General features: G+C 46.7%; 1 protein-coding gene across 1 annotated transcript in view; it reads right to left on the reverse strand.

Moving 5' to 3' along the window:
- Positions 1-4,083: 4,083 nt before the first annotated feature.
- LOC144095604 (uncharacterized) overlaps positions 4,084-23,950 on the reverse strand; it is a 102,481-nt gene continuing 82,614 nt past the window's right edge. The window contains exons 8-11 of the mRNA XM_077629280.1: positions 15,352-15,417; positions 14,275-14,489; positions 13,931-14,204; positions 4,084-4,113 (exon numbers count right to left, since the gene is read on the reverse strand). Of these exons, the coding sequence (XP_077485406.1) occupies positions 4,084-4,113; positions 13,931-14,204; positions 14,275-14,489; positions 15,352-15,417 (585 nt within the window). The remainder of the gene's footprint in view (positions 4,114-13,930; positions 14,205-14,274; positions 14,490-15,351; positions 15,418-23,950) is intronic.

The following is a 23,950-nucleotide window of genomic DNA, read 5'->3' on the forward strand; positions in this document are numbered from 1 at the left end:
TTGTTTGTTTCCTCACTGCATCGCAGAAGGCGGAGAGCGGCTGCACTCTCCGTTGCATGGTTGTGCTGGGCGTGCAACTTGATCAATGCCCACAGCGTAGGGTTTCTTCGGAGATACGCATCATTTTTTTGGGTGTTGTAGTTGACTTTTTTTATCTTTATATTGATCATTGCATTGCAGTTTGTTGTGCGTTTGGTGTTTTTTTTGTTGAGGCAGTGGAGGTGGCACCTCCAAACTTTGTGACACACCATTCTGCAAAGGACACATGTTCATTCTATAAAACACCACTTTCTTCAATTTTCTAATCTGCACATTGATATACTTCAAACTAATGTTAGGTGTGCATATTTCGCTACCATTCTTAAAAACTCCATCGTGCAAACTGCTGGCCTATTTTTGCATGTGTCCTGCCACACTGCTCACCACAACCTAAATTATAGTAAAGAAAACTATTTACCAGAATATAACTACAAATCATTACTCATGTGCAAAGTCCAGCCTGCAACAAATTTATGCTAACGGCAGTGTTATAATTAATTTCTTTCTGAAACAGCACTTCCGTTCCAGGTAAGGTAGCTTTCCCGCATAGCATTTTAACCGTGATTTCGTGTCGCGAGAATTTTTAACAAAAACTAATTGAAGTTATGTAATGCAGCACTTGAGATGCTATTCGACGAAGATGGGGAAATATTGTGGGAAAGGTAGCTTGTGGTTTTGCACTGCTGCTGTTTAGACCATATTTCGCGACGTGAAGCTTGCTTTCCTGCAAAGCTAAGGCTCGTCCACAAATGAAACTACCTTGCAGTTCAATTCCCCCTTCCCGGGGGTGGTAATTAAAGTGCGTGACAATTTTTTACCTTGAATGATTTTCATGAACTGCTAACGAGAATTTTTTTTAATGCGTTTGCGGGCGACCTGGATCATGATCGCACAATAATGTATGTGCTGAAAGCGCGCAGTAAACAATTCAGACCTACTTTTGACATTTGCCCTCCTTTTGGGCGCTGCAGATGATCCATAATGTATTCGTAGCAGTGCTGTAACGTTTCACCCACTCCGAGGCCCCTTCTTCACTGGGAAAGTCGCTTCGTAAAACGACAGTATGTGCTGCCGAAGCAGCAACATCCCGGAGGCATTGCCAACCGAAGCCAAGGCCCTCCTCGGGAGGAGCAAGCATGGTTTCGTTGTTGAATTTTGTCCAGACTGAACTTGAATCAACGTCAGCGAGCTCCCGCAACTCGGAAGGAAATCGAGCACGGCAAAACCGCGCACGTATGCAGACGAAAAAGGCAGCCACTGAAAATACAGTGAGGAGGGTGGAAAGCAGAAATTCTCTATTCTTTCCCCAAGCACGCGCCAGAAGCTGGGTCGTCCATTTCTCGGGAGAGGTCGTCTCCGTGAGAAGTAGTGATTTACTGAGAGGCGTGACGCCCGCGCTTAGGGTGCCTCGATGCCAGCTACCCGCGCTAATCCTTCCGGCGCCGACTCATCCCCTGCTGACCGGCCGTGCACGAGGCGTAGAACACTGACAGTGCATCGCGCGTTTCGGACGCTACCCAAAGCCGTGGGAAAATTGGGGAAGAACCCCGAACTGCCTTGTCAGAGCCGACGACCTTTTCTCGCTGAAGAAATTCATTTTGCTGTCAGCGGAGACGGCAAAGCCTATGCGTGGAAGCTTCTATGGGGCATCAATGGAATGCACATGCAGCGAGCTGCGTACGCGGAACCACGCGCCCGGCACGCTCCAGGAGGTGCGGGGTCCTCAGTGTTCAGGCCGGTGAGCCCTGGGCTCCGCCCACTTGTACATACGGTGCCATTGCACTGCTATTAGTTCAAACTGGGCGATAGCTGGTTTAGTAAAGCTCTGCCCAATTATCGAATGGGTTAAAACCCGCTGCAAACAAAGACTTAGGAGGAGCGCGCCGAGTCTCACCGCCGTATTCAAGAATGAAACTCAAGGTGTGACTTAAGTTCGTGACTTAAGTTCTGAGTAAAGTATGAGTGGCGAAGGAAGTTTCAAAAACGGCACTTAAGCAGCACTTATGAAAGTAGCGCTTTTAGATGTAAGTAGGCGCCATGGGAACGAGGCTAAGCAAACATTTCTGTATATCTAATAAATTCATGAACAAATAAAGAACAGAAGCGCAAAAACAGCGCTGCTAATACATAGTACAAGTCTCAACTAACGTTTTAACAACAACAAAAAGTTTTTTTTGGCTAGCTTTGGAGAACTAATATTACTTGTCTGGCCACAAACAAAGACGTCACTATAGTAGCGCGCGTAGTGCTGCTCCTGTCGACGTCGTAGTCTTTCCGCTCGCGCGCGTCCATCGGTTGCATCATCGCCAGCATCGCCAGCTCTTTGTCTCTGCTTTATATTGTTATCGCGCATTTTAATTGTAAATTCACTGCTTGTATCGTATATATTTTTGGTATTATATTTATTGATAATGTGTAGTCATTTGTAGTGTGTTTTGTTTTCTGTACTGCGTTATTCTTTGGTGCTGTGTTGCGACGCGCGCGTGATGGAGAAAACGGAGAAGGGCAAAATTAACTTCTCCAGAGTAGAGCGAGCTCTTCTCCTCGACCTCGTCGACAAGCACAAGGCCGTACTAGAGAACAAGAGAACTGATGCAGTGTCAGTTGCACGGAAAAGGAAAGAGTGGGAGCTTATAGAAACCCAGTTCAACTCCAGTCACAACGTGAGCCCACGGACATGGCTCCAGCTGAAGAAATGCTGGGAGAACTGGAAAAATAAGTGGCGAAAGGCGAAAGCGGACGACAACCGGGAGATATTTAAGACCGGTAAGTCCTGTTTTCTTTCATCTTTGATTCTTTTTTGCTGACGAATTCAGAGGTTCTCTCCCAGATTACAGAACTGTTCCGATTGCTTGCTGCCTGCATTTTATGACTAGATTCCCCCTCCGCCCCTCAAAAAAAAAAAAATACAGAGAATGTTTACGACATTCGAATCTGAGCGAAAGCATGAATTTGTGCTACGTAGAAGACGACGGTGAGCAGGCAGTGCCGCGGGACGGAGCAAATAAAAGTCGAAGGCGACGCTAATTCACGGCGCGAGAATGTGGAGCAGTTTAACAAGAGGTGTGTTCGCTCCGACGGTAGCGTAGTGGTCTCGCCCAACAGCCGTTAAAGATCTGTTCGCGCAGCCGCGGGTTCGATCCCCGTTCGTTGGTATTGATCGAATTTCCTTTTTCATAACTTGACCTCAGCTATATATATACCTCAGCACATGAGGAGTGATCGACTGCATTAAAAAAAAGTTTATCTATACTATTTCAATGCTAGTAATCATGGTCATGAACAAAGCTCAGTTAACAGTTTCTGTTGGGACATGATGGATTTTGGTTACCTAAATTAAGCATTTTAAAGACTGTCTACGAAGCCAGTGAGCCCAGCTCCACTGTGCTCTACATTAATAACGCCCTAAAATTGAAAAGAAGTTGCCCACTCTGCCTGCTTCTGGTCTTTTGACGTTACACCTACCATTTTGCTTTCCGTCGCTCGCTGTGTTGTCCTTAACTTAAGCTGAACCCTTTTCGTTAGCCTCCACTTTTCTCTTGAGGAACAGTGGTACACTGACATTCATGATCTAAGAAAACCTGCCATATGCACTCTATTCCATTCTTATCCTTCTATTATTTCCGTTGATTCGGATCAGCTGTCACTAGTTGCCCTAAGTGACCTGTTCCTCTGCCACTTCCAGCACCTCGCTACCAATTGTGAACTGTGAGGTGCTGGAACTTGTGCTGCCAATTTTCTTGCTGTGCGTTTTCACCGCCACAGTTAGTATCTAGGCTTCACGCACCCGCAGTTTGGAGTCAGCATGTTTAAGGTTGTTTCACCCGGAGAGTATTACTAAATAAATGCAAATATCGTGCTTCTGTCAGAGAAAAAGGCTCCTGCTTGCGCGAATAAACAAGCATGTTTTCGTTGCTTCGTAGCGTTTAAATTCTGAAAGATACTTTGGCGTTCATGTCGAATGTGCTTAGTGTTTGTGAATATTCATCGAGGGATTTTTCCAGTGGTTGTAACAGCGCTTTCTGTGAATACCTAGGCGGCGGCTCAGCAGCCCCCAGCCAGCTCACTGAAGACCTGCAAAGAGTTGGCAGTGTCGCATCCCACATGGGGGTTCGCTTGGCGAACCCCTTCGACAGTGATCGCCACCAAGCAGACCCAGGCGGCGAGTCCCAACCCACACCATCGGTGGCCGTCCTGCTTTCGCGCACTCAAGATGGTTCTATTCCAGGAGCCAGTGGTATAACTTATTTTATATATATATATATATATATATTGTACTGTAAGCTCCAAAAAATATATATGAAATTATTTTTCTTGGAATACATATTTTGTGTATGTACTGCTTTTCTGTTTTTATGCCTAGAGGATTAGATGAAACACTCCAGCAAAATGAATTGCAGCATCCCTGCCTGGCGCTTGTGTCTGACCATTTTTGCTGTTGTAGGCTGCTTCTGTGCTTATTATTTTGTTTTTTTTTTTGAGCATATGAGCTCTTCTGTCATTAAAAGTGTGCATAACAGCTGTAGCCATGTCCAATTTTCTGTGGCATCTGTGTTGTCTTGACCTGACATAAAAATATTGGCCTGTGGGACCAGTGTTATCAAAGCTACAGCTAAGAGGTGCGAATGCACTGGCCGAACATATTTTCCAAGGTGGTCATCCAATAAGCATGATTGGCAGTGTATGTGACGAATGTATTCCGGAAATGTTTCCCTTCGAAGCAGGCTAAGTGCATGTTTTATGCCTCCTGTTTTGTTACATAAACGAACTCTAACGGAAGCATGGATTGAGTTACTGCACGACCAAAAATGGTAAAATGTCACCTGAAGGACATTGAAAGCAACGAATACAAGCGTACAAAATAGCGCAGAATGCGTTTAAAGTACCCACTTCATTGTAAACCATTCAAAGGCTAAGGTAGCCTACAGTACTAGCAAAGATTGAAGTGTTTCTTGATCTAAAGCGACATTGCATTGGATTTGCCCTCATTTCAAGGTCTAATAGCAAGCACTTCCTCCGCATTAGGTGATGCAGAGGACCCGCTGTGGTCCTGGCACTATGAAGAGGGTAGTCCGCAGCAAGATGAGCAAATGGAAGAGGAGCCAGTGGCCATGGCAGCCTCCTTAACATCAGCCACAACGGCAACCGCAGCACCCTCGGTGCTTCCTGCTGCCTCTACAGCAAGGGCAGCAGGTACCAGCGGCATGAGCTCACAGAGGCAGTCGCCTGCTGTGCCACCTGCACCAAGCGGTTTTTTTTGTTCCGGCAAAGCCGGCAGCCGCAGCACCCTCACCCTCAGTGCTTCCTGCTGCCTCTGCAGAAAGCGCAGCAGGTACCAGCCGCACTGCGGGCATGCATAGGCAGTCGCTGGTCGAGCAAGAGCTAGCAGCTCGCCTTAACGATATTTCTACCGAGAGGGCACAAAAGTGTAAAGAGCACCGGCTGCGGATGCGACTCTTACGAGCAGACCACCGCGACAAGCTCGCAAAGCGAGCGGCAGTCCATCAGCTCGAGATGGAAAATCTTAAGCTTAAGAATGACTTGAAACGGTCGAAAAAGATCCTTTTGGAGCTGCAGATAAAAGCAGTAAAGGGGGAGCTGTGAGGAGGGTGATGTTGGAGGTGGGGCAGGGGGACATAATCTGAAAAATGAAAGCACTGCAACTATGGCCAAGTCGCCTGAGAGAAGGGATGAAGTGGGGGGGGGGGGGGTATACAAATAAGGAGCCAGATGAAGTCGATATAATGCCAGACGGTGTTCTTTAATGTGCACTGACATCGCATAGAACACAGGAGTCTGCAATTTGCCCCCTAACGAATGCAGCTGCCACAGCCAAGAGGCTAGTACCATAGCCCCTGAGAAATCGCAGCAGGTGAAAAATTTGTAACCTCTTATAGGAGCTCTGAAAGGGGCTCTAATATAGTTACAATATGCCTGGGACGTTAAAGCATGCCAGTTCACGAATACTGTATAGCAAGAATTTCTTTAATGCGCTTTGTAGCGGCTGAGCTCTCTGCAGTCAAAATTTGAATTCTCTGCTCTCATCACACTTTGCACGCTGGAAGGTCGGCGCTCCTCTGCCGGCCCCACCTCCGGGGTGCGAAGCTTCCTGACCCATGAGAGCTACGCGGCTTACTGGCCGTGGCCATAGTAGCTGCCCTACGTTTGAAAGAATGCAACCAGTAGCCATCCCTCAACTTATATACGCATTTGTGAGCGATGGAGAAGGGCGCGAGCATGTAAGTCTCCGGGAAGTGCTGGCCAACTTTGGCGCGTGATTGTGGGTTCTCTGCAGGTGTACAGGTGTATTATTTGGCTCGGATGTTCATGACAAGCAAATGCAGTGATTGAGAGAGTTGATGTGCTCTCCTCGGAAGGTGTTTCACAGCGCCTTTAAGTCTTGTTTGAATTTCAACCTCATCCAGCTTCTCTTAGTTGCTTTTTACTACAGAATGTCTGTAGTGTTTAGGATAGTCAAGCTGCCGCATTGCCTCGGTGGTTATGGCGCTCGGCTGCTGACGCAAAAGCCGTAGGTTCGATCCCAGCTGCTGCGGTTGAATTTTGGTGGAGGCGAAATTCTAGAGGTTTGTGTACCGTGTGATGTCAGTGCACGTTAACGAACCCCAAGGAGTTTATATTTACGGAGCCATTCACTACTGCGTTCCTCGTAACCCGACTCAGTTTGGGACATTAAACCCCCTTAAAGATAGCCAGTTGCTATATCCAGTTTGTAGTATGGTTTTATGCAGGGTAAAAGCATGCAGATTCTGTTTTTAGCTGCCACATGGTTGCGCAGTATGGTTTTAGTAATGTGTTCTCTTTGAACCAAATGTTTTGTCGTTCTTATTAATCAGTAGAGGAAAAGAGCGCGGCACTCCTGCCGTGAGTTATTTCATGAGGACGTAACTGCCACTTTGAGGCCGACTTGGCACTTTCTACGGGGTTGGTTGACTGCACTTTTTAGACATTCTTGTGGTCCAGCCACTTCTTTCCCGGAACCACTGCAGTAGACTAAAAGCTGGTTTAAAAAGCGCCTCTGCTACATTTCCTGTTTGATGTATTGAAGTGTACGTAGTGCGATTTTTTGCTAATTCCCAGGTTTCCTGCATATGTAAGTGAATGCTGTTTTGAAATCTACTTTTCTTCCTTTGTTCGGTACAGTCGTTTTCCAGCAATGTTTTTTTTCTTATTATTTCTTTTGCATAGCGCATAGGTTTCTTAACAGCTTTGTACCATGTATGATCATCTGTTGAATTTAATGTACAGTCATGCCATGTTAATTTTACCCCTATTGAAAGGGGCAGTTTTTCTGGGACCAAACTTTTGGATTGTATTTATGCCTCATTCAAATCCAATGTCTATGTCGAGACAATGGGCAGGGTGAAAATGCATATAGCCTATTGGGACATATGTATTTTTGTCTTGTTATTATGGACAGCGATGACAACCAAATCCCATGTGCCTCTACCAGATGTTGTACCCCTTGTATATTGATATTGATTGTTTTAAAGCTCCTCGCGATTACAATAACGCTCCCGTGTTTCCCCATTTCCACGTGCCACTATAGCAGGCTGCAGCCATAAAGCTTTATTTAAAGAATATTTGCTTCTTTTTCTTCACAATTCATTATTACGGTCAACTCACTCCGAAACTTTTACCCACTTTCCGAATCTTTTACCCACTTTCCGGCTGTCCTGGTCCGAAACTATTTTGCCAGTTTGTGGCGCCGCGAAAAAAAAACACAAACTGTGGAAGAAAAACTCAAAGGATATTTATTTTTTCTATTGCATTTTGCTGGCAACTTCTCTACCGATATTTCGGAAGCGTGTGATAGCGCTCGAAACATTCTCCTGGGTGCAGGCCAGGGTTGTTACTGCAGGTTTTACAGAAAAACACAGTTTCCCTCCGGCCTCCGCTTGTTTTTCTATCGCTACAAACTGCACAGTCCTTGCTGCTTCGGCCTGGCAGCTTGTATATGAAATGGCTCTTCCCATCTAGCCTTTCCTCGCACTCCATCTGCGCAGACGGGCCGCGCTTTTTGGCTCTAGCCCTCACGTCACCCACCAGCTGTTGGATGAGGTTGCGGCGGTACTGCAGGTGTCGCTGTTCTTTCTCACCACTATTCTGCAGCTGTGTGCGCCTCAAAATAAAGCTATTTACGGTGGAAACTTCCAAAAGCCAAAAAAAAAAAGCTTTCGCCACCATTTCATTTTCTTTCGACAAAATGCATAGCTGGCGCAGTAATGGTCCGCACGGTCAACTGCACCCATGTGTTCTGTGTAGTCACATATGACCACTGGTTTCTTCAACGTCACTTTCTTTCCACCTGCTTGTGTCCTTGTCATTTCTTTGAGAGGTACATTGTGGGCAGAACTGAGCATCGTCACTTGACGCTTGTCTCGCCACTAAAGCACCATGTAGGAGCGTCCTTTTCTGAAAGCTGCCACTTCGCCCTTTTTCAGTTTTTTCTTGACCTGCTGTGGCATTTGCTTGCGATTTGGCATCACGGTACCAGTCAATTGTACTCTCTGTAGAAGTAACTCCTCGGCAAGCATTGGAGAAATGTAAAATCTGTCTGTGTAGAGGTGGTAGCAACTCCCCGGCGTAGCTTGTTGCACTTTCTGGAGCAAGTGAAGAACAATCCTGCAGGTGAAGGGTAGCTCGGGACGGCCGAGACTGTCAGTTGTTGTGCTGCCGTAGTAGGGCTCGATTGCCGAAATGTACCCCGTTTGGCAGTCAGCAAGTGCGTAAACACGCATGCCCCATTTGGTTGGCTTCTGTGGATTGTAGCATTTGAACGAGACACGGCCCTTGAAGCCAACAGTGCTCTCATCGATGCAAATTTTGGGGCCGGCTCTGAAATGCTCTCTGCATTTCGCGTCGGTGTAATGCACGACGTCCCTGATCTTGCTTCCACGTGTTGCCGGCCGACATGAAGAGGCATCATGTCACGGGGCAACGTGCAACATCCAAAACATTTGCAGAAATCTTTTCCGGCAGAAAACGTGCGGGAAGAAAGGCATCTTGTTGACAATATCTTGGCTAAAATACTCCTTCAGTTCTGGTTTTGGATTCAAGGCCATGTCTATGATTACACCAAGAAAAGCCTTGAATTCTGTGAAGATCACGTCTTCCCAGTCCTTCCAAATTGAGTCCTTTGGAAGCTCACCGGCACTCGAAATCTTTTCACGCGCATAGCGGTTTGTTTCGCGCACAATATTGTCCATCAGCTCGTCTGTAAAAAACAGCTGAAAATATTCCAGCTCAGAGTTGAGATTACAAGTGCTTACTTGTGATCCTGGGTTCGTGACAGTGAAAGGAAATTGTGTGAAATCGGGCATATTATCCGCGTACACCTTCCAGTCCGCAGCACGTGGTCGCGCACTGTTCCCTTGTGTGTCCACAGAGGTGCTGTCTCCACCGCCGCCGTCGTCATCGTCACTCGCTTCAGTGGAAGAACTGTCATCACTGTCCGATGGAGGCACGTAATTCTCTTCCTCACTGAAGTCGTCTTCGCTTTCGCTAAATGCACCACCGAAAAACGCACGCGGTGAAAACGTTGCCATGCTTGTCAACGAACCGCGCCAACGTGCGTTCCGTGCTCAAGTGAGAACGCTCTGGCGGCTCTAGTATCGAGAACATTGTGCTGCGCCCTAGTGCAAAAAAAAGTAAACTTCAAGAAACAAAGCTTACTTCACCCTCAAGAGATGGTGCATTATGTACACAAAAATGCGCACGATTTGTGGTGAGAAAAACCGCGAAATTTAACCGGCGAACACCCTTGTCGGGCGTGGCCCGACAGCGGACCGCTACGGCCGTGTAGCGTTGTCGGGCCCTGCCCGACAACGGACCGCAAAGGATTAAAGATAGCCAGTTGCTATATCCAGTTTGTAGTATGGTTTTATGCAGGGTAAAAGCATGCAGATTCTGTTTTTAGCTGCCACATGGTTGTGCAGTATGGTTTTAGTAATGTGTTCTGTTTGAACCAAATGTTTTGTCGTTCTTATTAATCAGTAGAGGAAAAGAGCGCGGCACTCCTGCCGTGAGTTATTTCATGAGGACGTAACTGCCACTTTGAGGCCGACTTGGCACTTTCTACGGGGTTGGTTGACTGCACTTTTTAGACATTCTTGTGGTCCAGCCACTTCTTTCCCGAAACCACGGCAGTAGACTAAAACCTGGTTTAAAAAGCGCCTCTGCTACATTTCCTGTTTGATGTTTTGAAGTGTACGTAGTGCTATTTTTTGCTAATTCCCAGGTTTCCTGCATATGTAAGTGAATGCTGTTTTGAAATCTACTTTTCTTCCTTTGTTTGGTACAGTCGTTTTACAGCAATGTTTTTTTTTCTCATTATTTCTTTTGCATAGCGCATAGGTTTCTTTACAGCTTTGTACCATGTATGATCATCTGCTGAATCTAATGTACAGTCATGCCATGTTAATTTTACCCCTATTGAAAGGGGCAGGTTTTCTGGGACCAAACTTTCGGATTGTATTTATGCCTCATTCAAATCCAATGTCTATGTCGAGACAATGGACAGGGTGAAAATGCATATAGCCTATTGGGACATATGTATTTTTCTCTTGTTATTATGGACAGCGATGACAACCAAATCCCAAGTGCCTCTACCAGATGTTGTACCCCTTGTATATTGATATTGATTGTTTTAAAGCTCCTCGCGATTACAATAACGCTCCCGTGTTTCCCAATTTCCATGTGCCACTATAGCAGGCTGCAGCCATAAAGCTTTATTTAAAGAACATTTGCTTCTTTTTCTTCACAATTCATTATTACGGCAAACTCACTTTATGGGCACTTTTGCTGGGGAACACTGTCAAGTTTTTTGCTTGTGTGTGATGTTCCTGCCCCAGTGTTGGCCACTGTGGGTATTGCATAAATAAGCAAATAATATGCAGCACCAAGTGCACTCAGGGTTTTTTCTTCATTTTGTAACAGTGCAATTTACAAAACTTCCTTGAGTTGTGGAAAACACTGTTCACCAAACCATGGCATATGCTGAACAAATTTTAAGAGAACCTGTAAACTCTCAAACTACACATGAGAGAAATGGGTGGGATGGTTTTCTCAGGAGGAGGAGGAGGAAAGGCAGGGAGGTTAACCAGTGAATAATCGGTTTGCTACCCTGCACGGGGGGAAAGTTAACCAGTGAATAATCGGTTTGCTACCCTGCACGGGGGGAAAGTAGTGAGGAGAGAAAAAGATGAAGGAGAAGAGACAGTTGCAGGAAATTCAAGTCACTATGTAAAGTCACAGCATTCAGCAAAATCAGCCTATCGTGCAGGCCAGAAGTCTTCAAAAAGCGGAGCAGTGCCTTGCAGGCCTTCACCGCCGTGGCCAGTGACCGAGAATCTTCGTTTCCGTCAGTGGGTGCAGGTCTAGATTCTCCAGTGCACGGCAGCGAGACTGTCCTTCGGCGCTGTAGGCAGGGCATTCACAAAGAATGTGGGCTATAGTCTCATCACACCCGCAGATGGCACAGCAGGGCTGTCACACATACCTATTAAGAAGGAGTAGTGCTTGGTGAAAGCTACACCAAGCCACAGGCGACGCAACAAAGTTGCTTCACATCGCGGTAGGCCAGATGGAAGCCAAAGCTTTAGATCTGGGTCTAAGGTTTTTAAAGGCAAATGCGAGAATTGGCCTGAATTCCACGCGGCAAGCGTGATGTCCCGCAACAGTGCTGCGTCGGGTCTCGTGATGGGGATGGACACACAATCACCCTCGTGGTGAGCAGTTCGCGCGGTCTCGTCCGCATGGTGGTTGCCTGTGATGCCGCTGTGTCTTTGCAGCCAATGGTAAACAATATCGTGCCCTTTGTTGGTGGCTGTGTGGTGGAGCTCTCGGATTTCGGCAACAAGTTGTTCATGGAACCCATGACGAGCAGATTGTAGCGCTTGGAGGGCTGCTTTTGAATCATTGAAAACAGACCATTGCTGGGCTGTTTCTTCACTGATATGCCACTTGAGAGGTTCATTGATTACCATTGCCAACATTACTGGACCCATATTGCCAGCCTTCACCGAGGACAACCGCGTCATTTCCCCATTCTTATTTCCAAGTTGACCAGTTCAGTCTTGCACTGGCATCTGCTAGCCATCCTGATTAGCTTGGTTTCTAGAGCAACTGCCCCAACGGGCAGTAGTCATAGGCTTGGTCCTTGTTTCGGGATGAATTTATGTTTCAGTTGGCCGTTAGAAAGATAGAACAATGTCCTTTTCACACTTTGGTACCTTTGGCCGCAACGAATGCAATTTTGTGTGATACAAAGCTTTGCACTGGCATTTTCTCATATCCATAACGTATAAGCTGTATCTCCGGGAGGTCACTTGAAATTAGGGGCTTGAGCTAGTGGCTTGCAAAAACCGCTTGTGTCTAACCCCCTAATTTCCCGGCACCACTCATGGATGTGCACAGTGAGTAGGTTTTCTAAGTGCTGGCACAGGTGTTTTTAAACAACAAAATCTAGGCTCCAACTGCCCGTTCTTCCAAGTGACATTGAAACTTGAAGGTCTCTTGGAGGAAGCTGTGTGCACAGTGAGTTGCATGATTCGCCATATCTTCGTCATAACTTATCCGTGCTTTGTTGAACAATTTACATACTCAAGAGTTCAACAAAGCTTTCTGTGGTCAGGTATTGCAATCGAAGTGAAGGAATGTAGTCACTGACCATAATTTTTTGTAGCTGTGTGGCAGGGTGTAGGTGCATGCTAATCAGCGATTCCTGCCTTGCTTGAAATCTATATGTCCTTAGAGGGTTTCGCTAAGCAATTTGGATGAAATTAGCATTTATTAGAAGCAGGAAGAATTATGGTGCATACGTAATCATATGCCGCCGAGGCTGTAAAAGTCTGAAGGCTTGAACCGGACGCTCGGTGGATCATTTACAAATGTACAACAAGCAAGTAAGTAATTAAGTGGTTTATTAAAATAATAATAATAAAAAAAGAAAGGAAAATATTTTTGCTAGCCTACCATCGATACTCAAGCACCTGAGTTGGGCCAGCAGAAATGAACGATAGCAGGCAGAATGGAGAAATGAAATGAAAGAGGTGAGGGGACAGGAAGAGAGGATAGGGGGGAGAGGTAATGTACACAAAGACTATTTACACAAAAATAAATATGTACAGGTTGCGCACGTGATTAGTTCATGGTGAAGCAATAAAAACGCGCACAGCACAATGTTCACTACAGCTGCAGGGGGCGCACAGCTGTTAGTCGGCCAAGGTAGCACTCGCTGAGCATTCGGTCACTGCACGTAACTACCTGGCGGACACAACAACAAATAAGGAAATAAAAACTGGTGTAGTGCAACAGTGCATGAAAAAATCAGTGAAATATGATACAGTACAATATGATACATTATGATACAGAAAATGATACAGTACAGTCTCAGTACAACACTACTAATATTGTGAAAGCAGAAATACACAGGTGCAAGAGAAACAGTTTTTTCGCAGGTAATAAGGGCGAAAATGCAAGAACCAGAGAAGTGCACAATGCGTATGTCGTGTTATTCCATGTCGGCGCATGTTAAACGACTCCAGTTGTTCTAAATTATTCCCAAGCCTTCCATTAGAGCCTCTTTTATAACTCATGTCATATCAGGGCATTAAACACCACAATTTAAAATTTTTATACCAATTTTAAGAAATATTTGAAACATGTGCAATGCAACAAGAAACAATATTGCATGGGTAATAGTGAACTCTTGAAGGGAAGGCTAGGATGTAGATTTTTATGTAGAAACAAGGCAATGAAAAAGACAGTTGTCCTTCACACATTACTTCTGCAAGTTGTATGTCCCGCATGATGATGCCCCTCAGTGAAAGTACTGGGCAATGATCCTGTCTCTAGTTCTAAAACCACTTACCGAATCCACTAGTGGCACTGTGGCTGGCGGCTGGGCTGCTCTAGAGACAGGAACAGGCGCAGTACAATCACGAGTGGCATCGTACAGTAGAGCGGGTGGGACGGGGTCCTTGAGCAGCCGGCCCAAGTTGTGCAGCGCCGCACATGCCGTAATCACGATAGGCACCGTGGCCGTCTTGATTTGTAGTGTCATGTCGAGGCATGGAAACCTTCTCTTCCACACCCCGAAGGTTCGCTCGATGCTGCATCGCGTTCTTATTTGTGACTTGTTATACCTGTAGAAAATAAACGTTTTCTTTATTGAGAGCTGCCTTTACCTTTGTTAAAACTACAGCTTGAACTTACTTGTACTGTGGACTTCCTGGTAGAACATCATCTCTCAAAGGAGTCATCAGGTATGGCCTGCATGCATAGCCCATGTCACCAAGGAGGATGCCGGGAATGTCCCCCTGTTCGTACTGCACCCTGGCCCGACTGTTATCAAAAATGCGGCTGTCATGAGCCGAACCGGGCCAGCTGGCAACGAGGTCCAGAAACTGAAGTTTGGGACCTGTGATTGCCTGCAAAATAAATAAATTAGCACGAGTAAGATCGACTTGACCTGCACTGCGGCGAGAATGTTATTCTGGAATATGGAAGGAAATAGTGTAGGGCAGCTTAATAAAAATGTGTGCTTGTGTAAACCACTTGCATATAACATCAACACTGCTTGTTTTGAGCAATTTATATTCGTGGACACTGCATAAAAAAGTTGCAGCAACAATGCACACTTGTCTCGTACTGTTATGTTATTTTCATGCCTGTCATTACTGAAGGCATGTGCTACATATGCAAAACAACTCACTACTGTAATAGGTTACCTTTGCATTGAAAACAGTTAAAATGAAGGCTTATTTGTGATGAAATAGGACCAGGTAATTATTGTCAAAGCTTACTCTACTCAAAAATAAGAATTAAGTTTGCATACAACACAATATTCCTACGGCCTGTACTCAGCTGCAAATCCAGGAAAAATCGCCGATTTAAACATTTTTCACAGAACTGTTTGTTAGTAGCAACATATTCTTTTGTTATGCTGTTATTGTTGTGATTATCAGCAGCAACAACGTAACGATGGTGAAATTACGAATTTATGTTATCAATACTAATATAACGCGAGGAGAAGAGAAAATTAAAAATACAATTACGGTAGTAAGGCAGCCTCGACCCCTGTTTGCGCCAGGGCAACTGAAATGCTGGCTTCTCCAAGTATGGTATCGAAGGGTGGCTGACATGCAGTCATTAGCTCAATACTTCAATACCTTGGAACCGATTATAGTGCGAAGGGCATTCCGAAGCATTAAATGGTGCCTCCCGCCGAATACTGAACATTATTTTTTCTCAGTTCGCCAAACATAATTTTTTTTTTGTCGCAGAACTTACCTGAACATTGATGGAGAAGCATCCTTTCCTGTTGCGGAAGACTTCTGCATCATTTCCTCCCGGACTCTTTATGGGGATGTGGGTGCAGTCGATGCAGCCGGTCACGCCAGGGAACTTCGCCACTGCGTAAAATTCCTCATAACTCCTGGGGCTTCGGCGGCGCTCGGGAACTTCACGAGCTCCGCGAACAATGTCTCGGCTATCATGTGCGATATGCGCGCGATGATCCGCGACACTGTCGGTTGAGACACGTTCACAAGATCACCGGTGACGATCTGGAAGGTCCCCGCGCCGTAGAACCGCAAGGCCACGAGCAGCTGAAGCAGCGGCGGCACCGGGAGACCGCGTTCTTCGGTGTTGGCGCGCAACGGAAGCCTCCCAAGCAGCTCCAGCACCGCTTGCTTCGAGAAGCGGTACCTGCTCAAGAATTCGGCATCGTTGTATATGTCCATGGGGTTTTGCCGATCCCTGAGCACTGGCCGCGGAGCGCGCGCGTACCTGTACGCTCTGTCCTCGGCGATTTCGGCGGCGCGAGCACAGAAGTTGACGAAGTCCGAAAAACTGCGGTAGGACTCGGCCATGTCGAAATGCGGAAAGTGTCACTTAAGCTAGCAGAGAGCCTAGCTTAAGTTGTCGGGTCGATAAGTGCGCCTTTGATCGTGACTTAAGTGAAAGTGCTGTTTATGAAATGCTTTAAGCACCGGAGAGTCACTTAGGTCGTACTTACAGCTTAAGTGTCGTTCTTGAATACGACGGTCAGTCTCGACCGCTTTTAAACAGGCTTTTCGTTAAGCTGCATTATTCTCACTGCCTTGTATTTCAATCCCGTCTTAAATAAGTTTTGTCTTGAGAAGTTGGAATTGCTGCCCCAACCGGCAACGTGCCGCCAGACGAGCGGACGAAGGCCTGAAGGCTCTTCGTACTGCTAACCGCCGTGTATATTCGATCACCGGCCAGCGTGCCACCATCATTCACCGCTCGCGACGTGCAACCGATCGACCAGCCCAATCCGGCCATCCCATCAAAGAAGGATTCGGAAAGTTTAACTGGTGCCGTGACCAGGATTGATTGGAACTTCTCAACTAATCCCATACGTGAAAGGCGGGACATGGCCGCTTGATGCAAAGCGCGATTTTCTTTGCATCAAGCGGTCGTCTAATCCGCGCAGGAGGCTTCTACTCGAGTCGTGGCGCATCCAACAGACACGGAAGAATGTGAATCGCTCCCTGGGGACACTTCCCTCTTCCTAAATCCATGGTTTGCGGCCACTGACCCGAGGTCTTCCACACAAGCGCAAAGACGGGTTCGATCCCGGCCACGGTGGTCGAATTTCGATGGAGGCGAAATTCTAGAGGCCCGTGTGCTGTGCGATGTCAGTGCACGTTAAAGAACCCCAGGTAGTCGAAATTATTCCGGAGCCCTCCACTGCGGCGTCCCTCATAGCCGGAGTCGCTTTGGGACGCTAAACCCCCGTAAACCATAACCTTTTAAGGCTCATTTCTGCCTAAAAAGAAAATTTTCGTCTTCATTGTGCATGTGTAGGAATCCAATGGTTGGCTTATTGGAACCCAAAACGCATAGGTTATTTATGCTAAATTTCAGTTATGGTTGGAGATAGAGAGAGAGAGAAAGACAGAAAGGCAGTGAGGTTAACTAGGCAGCGCCCAGTATGCTACCCTACACGTGGGAAAGGGGAACGGAGGGAGAGGGGGATGGTTGGAAATTCTCATCTGTCAGGTGGGCTCTACATGAGGGATCAGGGGATCTCATTAACACATAAATGTAGATATTATGGGCAATGAGCCTGCAGCCTTCACGAGTGCATCGAAAACGTGCTACAAGGTATGTAATGCTTTCGGAAATGGAAGTACATGAACGTGAAAATATGAAACGTTATTTTCATTGACATTTACTTTTAAAAACAGCGATACCTGGCAGTCAGCTTTTGCAGGGGCTACCGGGCGGCGCGTTTAAACAAAAATTGCCGGAAACTTTTTCTCGTTTTACACCGTACCTATCCAGGCAGTCGTTCGTTAACAGTTGGCAAGTGCTTTAAGAAAAAAAATTAAAGAATTCCGCGTCATTTCGACGCTCTCGCTTTTAAAACGTCCCAATAAATGTGTGTTGCGAATGCGCGCATGCTCCCGACAGGCGCTCCAACAGCAGGGTGTTGCACCAAGTTCTCGAGGAGTCCGATGTGCTGCAGCGTGTACTACATTTACTCGTTAATGTTAGCAATCGTTCAAATTAGTCAACACACCCATACGTGAAAAGTTCAGAAACGGCGCGACCGAAAGCGAAACGCACTCGACAGCGTAGATAACTATAAAATGCCCCGTATGTTTGTAAGTAAACACTGGTTTCTTGCAGTTTTCACCTTGGTTCTGAAAACAAAGTGCCCTAGCAATAGTAAAAGTAGCTTATTTGCCAACAGAAAGTGCCAATGATGCAGACGTGCACACGCGACACAAGCAAAAGCGGTAGATGGCGCGTTATGCGCAGCCGATGTAGGCGGCGGATTGCTGTTGAGAAGTTTTAATGCAGCAGACCATTTTATTTACAGTGCATTTCAGTTTGTGCAATATGTGGTATGCTCGAATAAACGTAAGCGGCGTAATCGTTTTGTTTTGCTTGTGTTTTTGTGTTTAGTGACGTCACCGTAACTTCCGCTGCTGCACCTTTGGGTCTTTGGAAACACGCGGTGCAGGGAGCAGACAGGGACAATATTCGGGGAGGAAGCAAAAAATAGAAAGAAAAAAGGGGGGGAACTAGTACAGTAAGGAAGGACGGGGTAAAAAAGGAGATGGTGAAACGAGAGAAAGGGAGAGCAAGACGGTGCGGGGGACATGGGCAGCGTGGCCACCACCACAGGCTTACGAAAGCAAAACGTCCAAACAAAACACACAAACAAAATGCACAAACACAAAGGGTGCTGCTGCAGATGCGTGGCCAAAGAGGCGCCGCTGCGCAAATGACACTGGCAGCGACGAACAGGCCAAACCAGGCGCCTTTTGGGGGTCTCACTAATTTCCGGTGAGCCGAGGGCTAGAACGTTAAGGAAGGAGTGGGCTACGTTAACGAGCACATGTGTAGGAACTTACTCAGTGGGTCTGGGTTTCACTGAACAGTGCATGCCTCTCCCTGGGCGGGTCGTTGATCCTGCTTCGTCGGGAATACTTGCTTTGCAGTGGAGGAGGGCTGGGCTAGCCGTGTACAAAGATTTAAAATTGTCTGAAAAAAGTAAGGAAAGAATGTCAAAGCTTATCAATACTGCACGAGGCAGAATAGTGTAAGTAAGGAGGGGTATGATTGCCTGGGATATACCCTAGGAGTTATGAAGAGTATATCTGAGTTCAATTAACGAGAAGTGTTGTATTATTTTGTTGGGAGGTCGTGAATAAAAGAAAGGGTACCAGGGTTTTCGTTATGACCTTCTTGAATAGTATTAAACTTGTGGATAAAATAGGATTCACGTTGTTCACGTTCTCGCCTGTTTTTGAAGCCCCCTTGAATAATTGTTACTTTAAGTTGGTAAAATTGGTGTCCTTCTGAGTTTACATGCCTATTAATAATAATAATAATAATTGGTTTTTGGAGAAAGGAAATGGCGCAGTATCTGTCTCACATATCGTTGGAAACCTGAACCGCGCCGTAAGGGAAGGGATAATTTAGAGAATGAAAGGAGAAAGGAAAAAAGAGGTGCCGTAGTGGATGGCTCCGGGATAATTTCGACCACCTGGGGATCTTTAACGTGCACTGACGTCGCACAGCACACGGGCGAAATAGCGTTTTTCCTCCATAAAAACGCAGCCATGCTTGGATAGGGGAAGATTTGGGAGAGACATGGTGTGCGAGCGGTGATTGTTAAATCGAATGCGGAATGCAGTGTTTGTCTGTCCTATGTATTGCAGGTTACACACAGTGCATTCAAGAAGGCAAATATTGTTTAATGAGTCGCAGTCAAAGTTACCGTTGATTGAATGCTGGAAAACTGACCTCGTACTAGTTGCGGAACACGTAGTCTGCATGTGCTTGCAAACTTTGCAGCGACCTTTACCACAGGGCTGGCATCCATGTTTTGGGATTTTGTGTTCCTTGAAGTGGACTAGATGGTTCTGAATGTTTTTGGCACGCATGTAAATCGCGCGGGGTGCGCATGTAAATATTTTCGATAGTGGTTGACTTTGTTGGAGAATATTAAAGTGGTTATTAAGAATTCTGTTTATGTTCGGCGCGTTACTGTTAAATGTGAGAATAAGGTTTGTAGTGTAATCGTTTCGGTTATCTCTTCGGTGCCCCTGGAGTATTTTATTTGACTACGGTTCACATTTGAAGCTCTGCTTATGGCGTCATCAATAAGGGAACGCGGATAGCGCTGTGTAAAGAGCACGTTGCGCATGTGTTCGGAGCTCTCATGAAAGTCTAGGTCGTTAGAGCAGATTCTTCGAAATCGATGGACCTGCGGATAAGGGATGCTGGTTTTGCAGTGACGGGGATGGGCGCTTTGAAAATGTAGATATTTTGGAGAGTCGGTTGGTTTTCTATAAACGGTTGTACGAAGTTACCCATTGTCCACCAGAATGTCAACGTCAAGAAAATTGATTTGACTGGCTGAGTACGTGTGCGTAAACATTATGTTTGGGTGTACGGAGTTGAAACTGTCTATGAAATGGACAAGTTGTTGTTCTGTGTTTGTCCATATTATAAAAATATCATACAAATAGCGCTTGTAAATGTAGGGCTTAATTGCACAAGAAGAAGTTTTGACTATGATGCATGAAGATGTTGGTATAATTTGGGGCCATTCTTGTTCCCATAGCGGTGCCACTTACTTGTAGATAATATTGAAGATCAAATTCGAAGCTTTTGTATTCTAACTAAATTTTGGCTAGTGGTCCTAAGACGTTTGGTCTTGGAGATTCATGACGTCTCTGCTTTTCATAAAATTCTAGAAGGGCTGCAATGCCGTCGGCATGGGGAATGTTTGTGTATAAGGATGTTACATCCATGGTCACAAGAGAGGCTCCTTCAGGTAATGTTTTATTGTCTACCTGGCGGAGAAAGTGGTTTGTATCCTTTGTGGTATTGTATTCTGTAGTTATGTTTGTATAAACTAGGTGGCGCTAGGCATGCGCCCTATCTGGTCAGCTGACTCGCACATCTGTATATATATTCATGATTGAACTGATATAAAAGGGAGTTGGTCGAAGTTGTACGTGGCGGGTGCTTGACGTGGTGGTGCTCCGGCTGCTCCGGGCAGTCGGACCGGGCAGTTCCCCAACGGTACGGGATACAACAGTTGGCGACGAGTGGTGAAGTAACCGAACGCGGAAGCAATGAGCCTGCATCAACCGCCCGAGTTCCTGCCGACGCCCGGGAAGCCCGCCATTCCTTGGACGCAGTGGCACCGCCTTTTCAAGAACTATCTCCTGGCGTCCGGGAGCGACGCTCACCCACCTGCGCGCCGTAAAGCTTTGCTGCTACACTGTTTGGGTGTGGAAGGCCAACGCTTGTACTACGCGTTGCCGGAGGAGAAATCGTCGACGCCGCCTACAGAAGGAAAGGAAGGAAGCGGTACGAGCGACGAGTACGATGCAGCGGTGGCTACGTTGGACGCTTACTTCACTTCTAAAACGAACGTCGTCGTGGAGCGGCATCGGTTCGGACAACGCACCCAACTACCCGGGGAGACTGCAACAGCGTTCGTCACGGCGTTGCGTGAGCTGGCATTAAGTTGCGACTTCGGTAAGCAGGCTGACGATTTTATTCGTGACCAACTTGTAGCGAAAACGTGCAACCCTGTTCTTCGGGAACGCTTACTGCTTGAAGGCACTTCGCTCACTCTTGAACGCGCACTGGCTATTGCAAACAGTATCGAAGAAGCCACGAAATACTCACTTGAGCTGCAGTCATCGGCTGCGAGCGTTCAAAAGGTCGAAAAACATCGGATGCCATGCCGCTCAGAAACGCAGTTACCGCGCTCGCAGCAGCCGAAGTCCTGTTTCCGTTGCGGGTCTTCAGGGCATCTTGCAGATTCCAAGACATGCAAGGCGCGGGGTAAAACTTGCAGCAAATGTGGCAAACGAGGACATTTTCAGCGTGTCTGTAGAAGCGGCATGCCTGACGAAAGGGCTCTTGCTGTCCGAGAAGTCGACACCTGCAGTGCATCCGGCGATCTCAACGTGTTGCTTCTCGACCGGCAGTGCAAAGGAGGGATACACACAGAAGTCTTCGTACAAGATGTTCCTATACGTTTCCTCGTAGACACGGGTTCTGCTGTCTCCATTCTGTCGAACGCCACGTATTCAAGGTTGAAACGCTTCCCTTTGCAGCCAACATCAGCGTCACTCTACGATTTCTCTCGCCGCAGAATAACCATCGAGGGGTGTTTCACGGCGCCAGTCATCTTCCAGGATCGGCAGGCCGACATTCTCTTCTACGTCGTCAAGGACGGTACTGACATTCTCGGCATCGACGCTGTCGAAACGCTGCGTCTGCAAATCAACGGTACGTCATTGCAATGCACCCATATTACGCAAGCGCCAGAAGGCCTTGACCGTGAACTGTTTTGCCAGTTTCCGCACTTGTTTGATGGCAAGTTAGGGCTTGCAACAAATTTTGTCCATAAGGTCAAGATAAGAGAAGGAATCACGCCTGTTGTTGCTAAGTTGCGGCGTTTGCCATTTTCAATGCGAGACCGAGTACGCGAAGAGCTGCAGCGCCTTGAGCAAGAAGATGTCATAGAAAAGATTGACACGTCTGAATGGGTGTCTCCAATCGTAGTAGTAGCAAAGAAAAACGGCAAGATAAGAATTTGTGTCGATCTGCGCGAACCAAACAAAGCGATTGTCGTTGACAAATTTCCACTGCCGCACACGGAAGAAATATTGCACAAACTTCATGGCGCAAATTACTTTTCAAAGATTGATTTAGCAGCTGCATATCACCAAGTTCTGCTAAGCCCTGAAAGCAGGGAACTGACTACCTTCATAACCGATAGTGGACTGTACAGATTCAAGCGCGTCTGTTTCGGTCTTGCATCAGCACCGTCTGCGTTTCAGAAAATGATGGCCACTATTTTGCAGAACTGCAAAAACACTTTGTGCTACATAGATGATGTCATTGTGTACGGAAGCACACGTGAAGAGCACTTCAAGAATTTGAAACAAGTTTTGCACTTGATTGCAAAGGCTGGATTGAAGTTGAATGACAAATGCATTTTTAATGTGCAAGAAGTCGACTTCCTTGGTCACAGGATCAGTCACAAGGGAATACGCCCTTTACAAAGTAACATTGACGCCATCGAGGCTGTGCCAGCCCCAACAAATGTCGGTACTCTGCGCTCATTCTTGGGCATGGTAGGCTACTACGCCAAATTTATACCTGACTATGCGGTGGTTGTCGAGCCTCTTCGAGAGTTGCTACGTAAGAATGCCACATTCACATGGAACCCTGCAAGACAAGCTTGTTTCGAGCAACTGAAATGTTCCCTGGCCACAAGATGTTTACAGCTATTTGATCCTGCGGGTGACATTATTGTCACTACGGATGCCTCATCCATTGGCTTGGGAGCAGTGTTGCAACAGACAAGGAATGATGAACTGGTGACGATTGCTTTTGCTTCTCGCAGGCTTACTTCACAGGAACAGAAGTATTCTGTAGGGGAATTGGAAGCCCTTGCTTGCTTGTGGGCATGCGAATATTGGAGAGTGTACCTTTGGGGTCGTTCATTCATATTACGCACCGATCACCAGGCTCTGGTCACACTCCTTAGTACAAAGGGAGTAGGTCGCCGACCGTTCCGGATTGCGAGGTGGCACGCCAGGCTGTTGGCATACAACTTCACGATTGAATTCCACAAGGGTGACAAGAATACTGTGTCTGATGCTCTTTCAAGGATGCCCCTCCCAGGTCGTGTGGAGGAAGAGGAAGAAGAGACTGTTTGTGTTGTCTCAACATGCATTACTCATGAAGAGTTTGTCATTGAAACGATGCAGGACCCGTTGCTGCAGCAGGTTATAAAGTGGGTGACATCGGCATGGCCCGCAGTGAAGATGTTGCCTGCCGAAGCAGTTCCGTTCTACCGGGTGCAAACTGAGCTCTCAGTCGTTGGAGACCTCCTGCTTCGTGGTGACAAATTTGTAGTACCTTCGTCCCTCGTAGCACGGCTTCTTGACGCAGCCCACGAGTCTCATCCGGGAATAACGAGGACAAAGCAGCGACTACGTGAGCAATACTGGTGGCCTGCTATGTGCAAGCAAGTAGAACAATTCATTGCATCCTGCGCGGTATGCCAATCTGTTGACAAGTCTGCAAAACCCGTGACACCACCTCTGCAGCCAGTTGCATTCCCATCTGCACCATGGCAGAAGCTAGGCATCGATATTGTGGGCCCTTTTTCCGAAGTGCCGGCAGATTGCCGTTTCGCCATTACAGCCATCGATTACTACAGCAAGTGGCCTGAGGTTTGTTTCTCAGCAAGGGTGACAACTGCAACAGTCATCTCCTTTCTGCGAAGCATCTTCAGCAGGGAAGGATATCCAGACGAGATTGTGAGTGATCATGGTGCTCAGTTTACAGCCTTGGAGTTTGACAGTTT

The sequence above is a fragment of the Amblyomma americanum genome, chromosome 6, assembly GCF_052857255.1.
Source record: "Amblyomma americanum isolate KBUSLIRL-KWMA chromosome 6, ASM5285725v1, whole genome shotgun sequence".
NCBI lineage: Eukaryota > Metazoa > Arthropoda > Arachnida > Ixodida > Ixodidae > Amblyomma > Amblyomma americanum.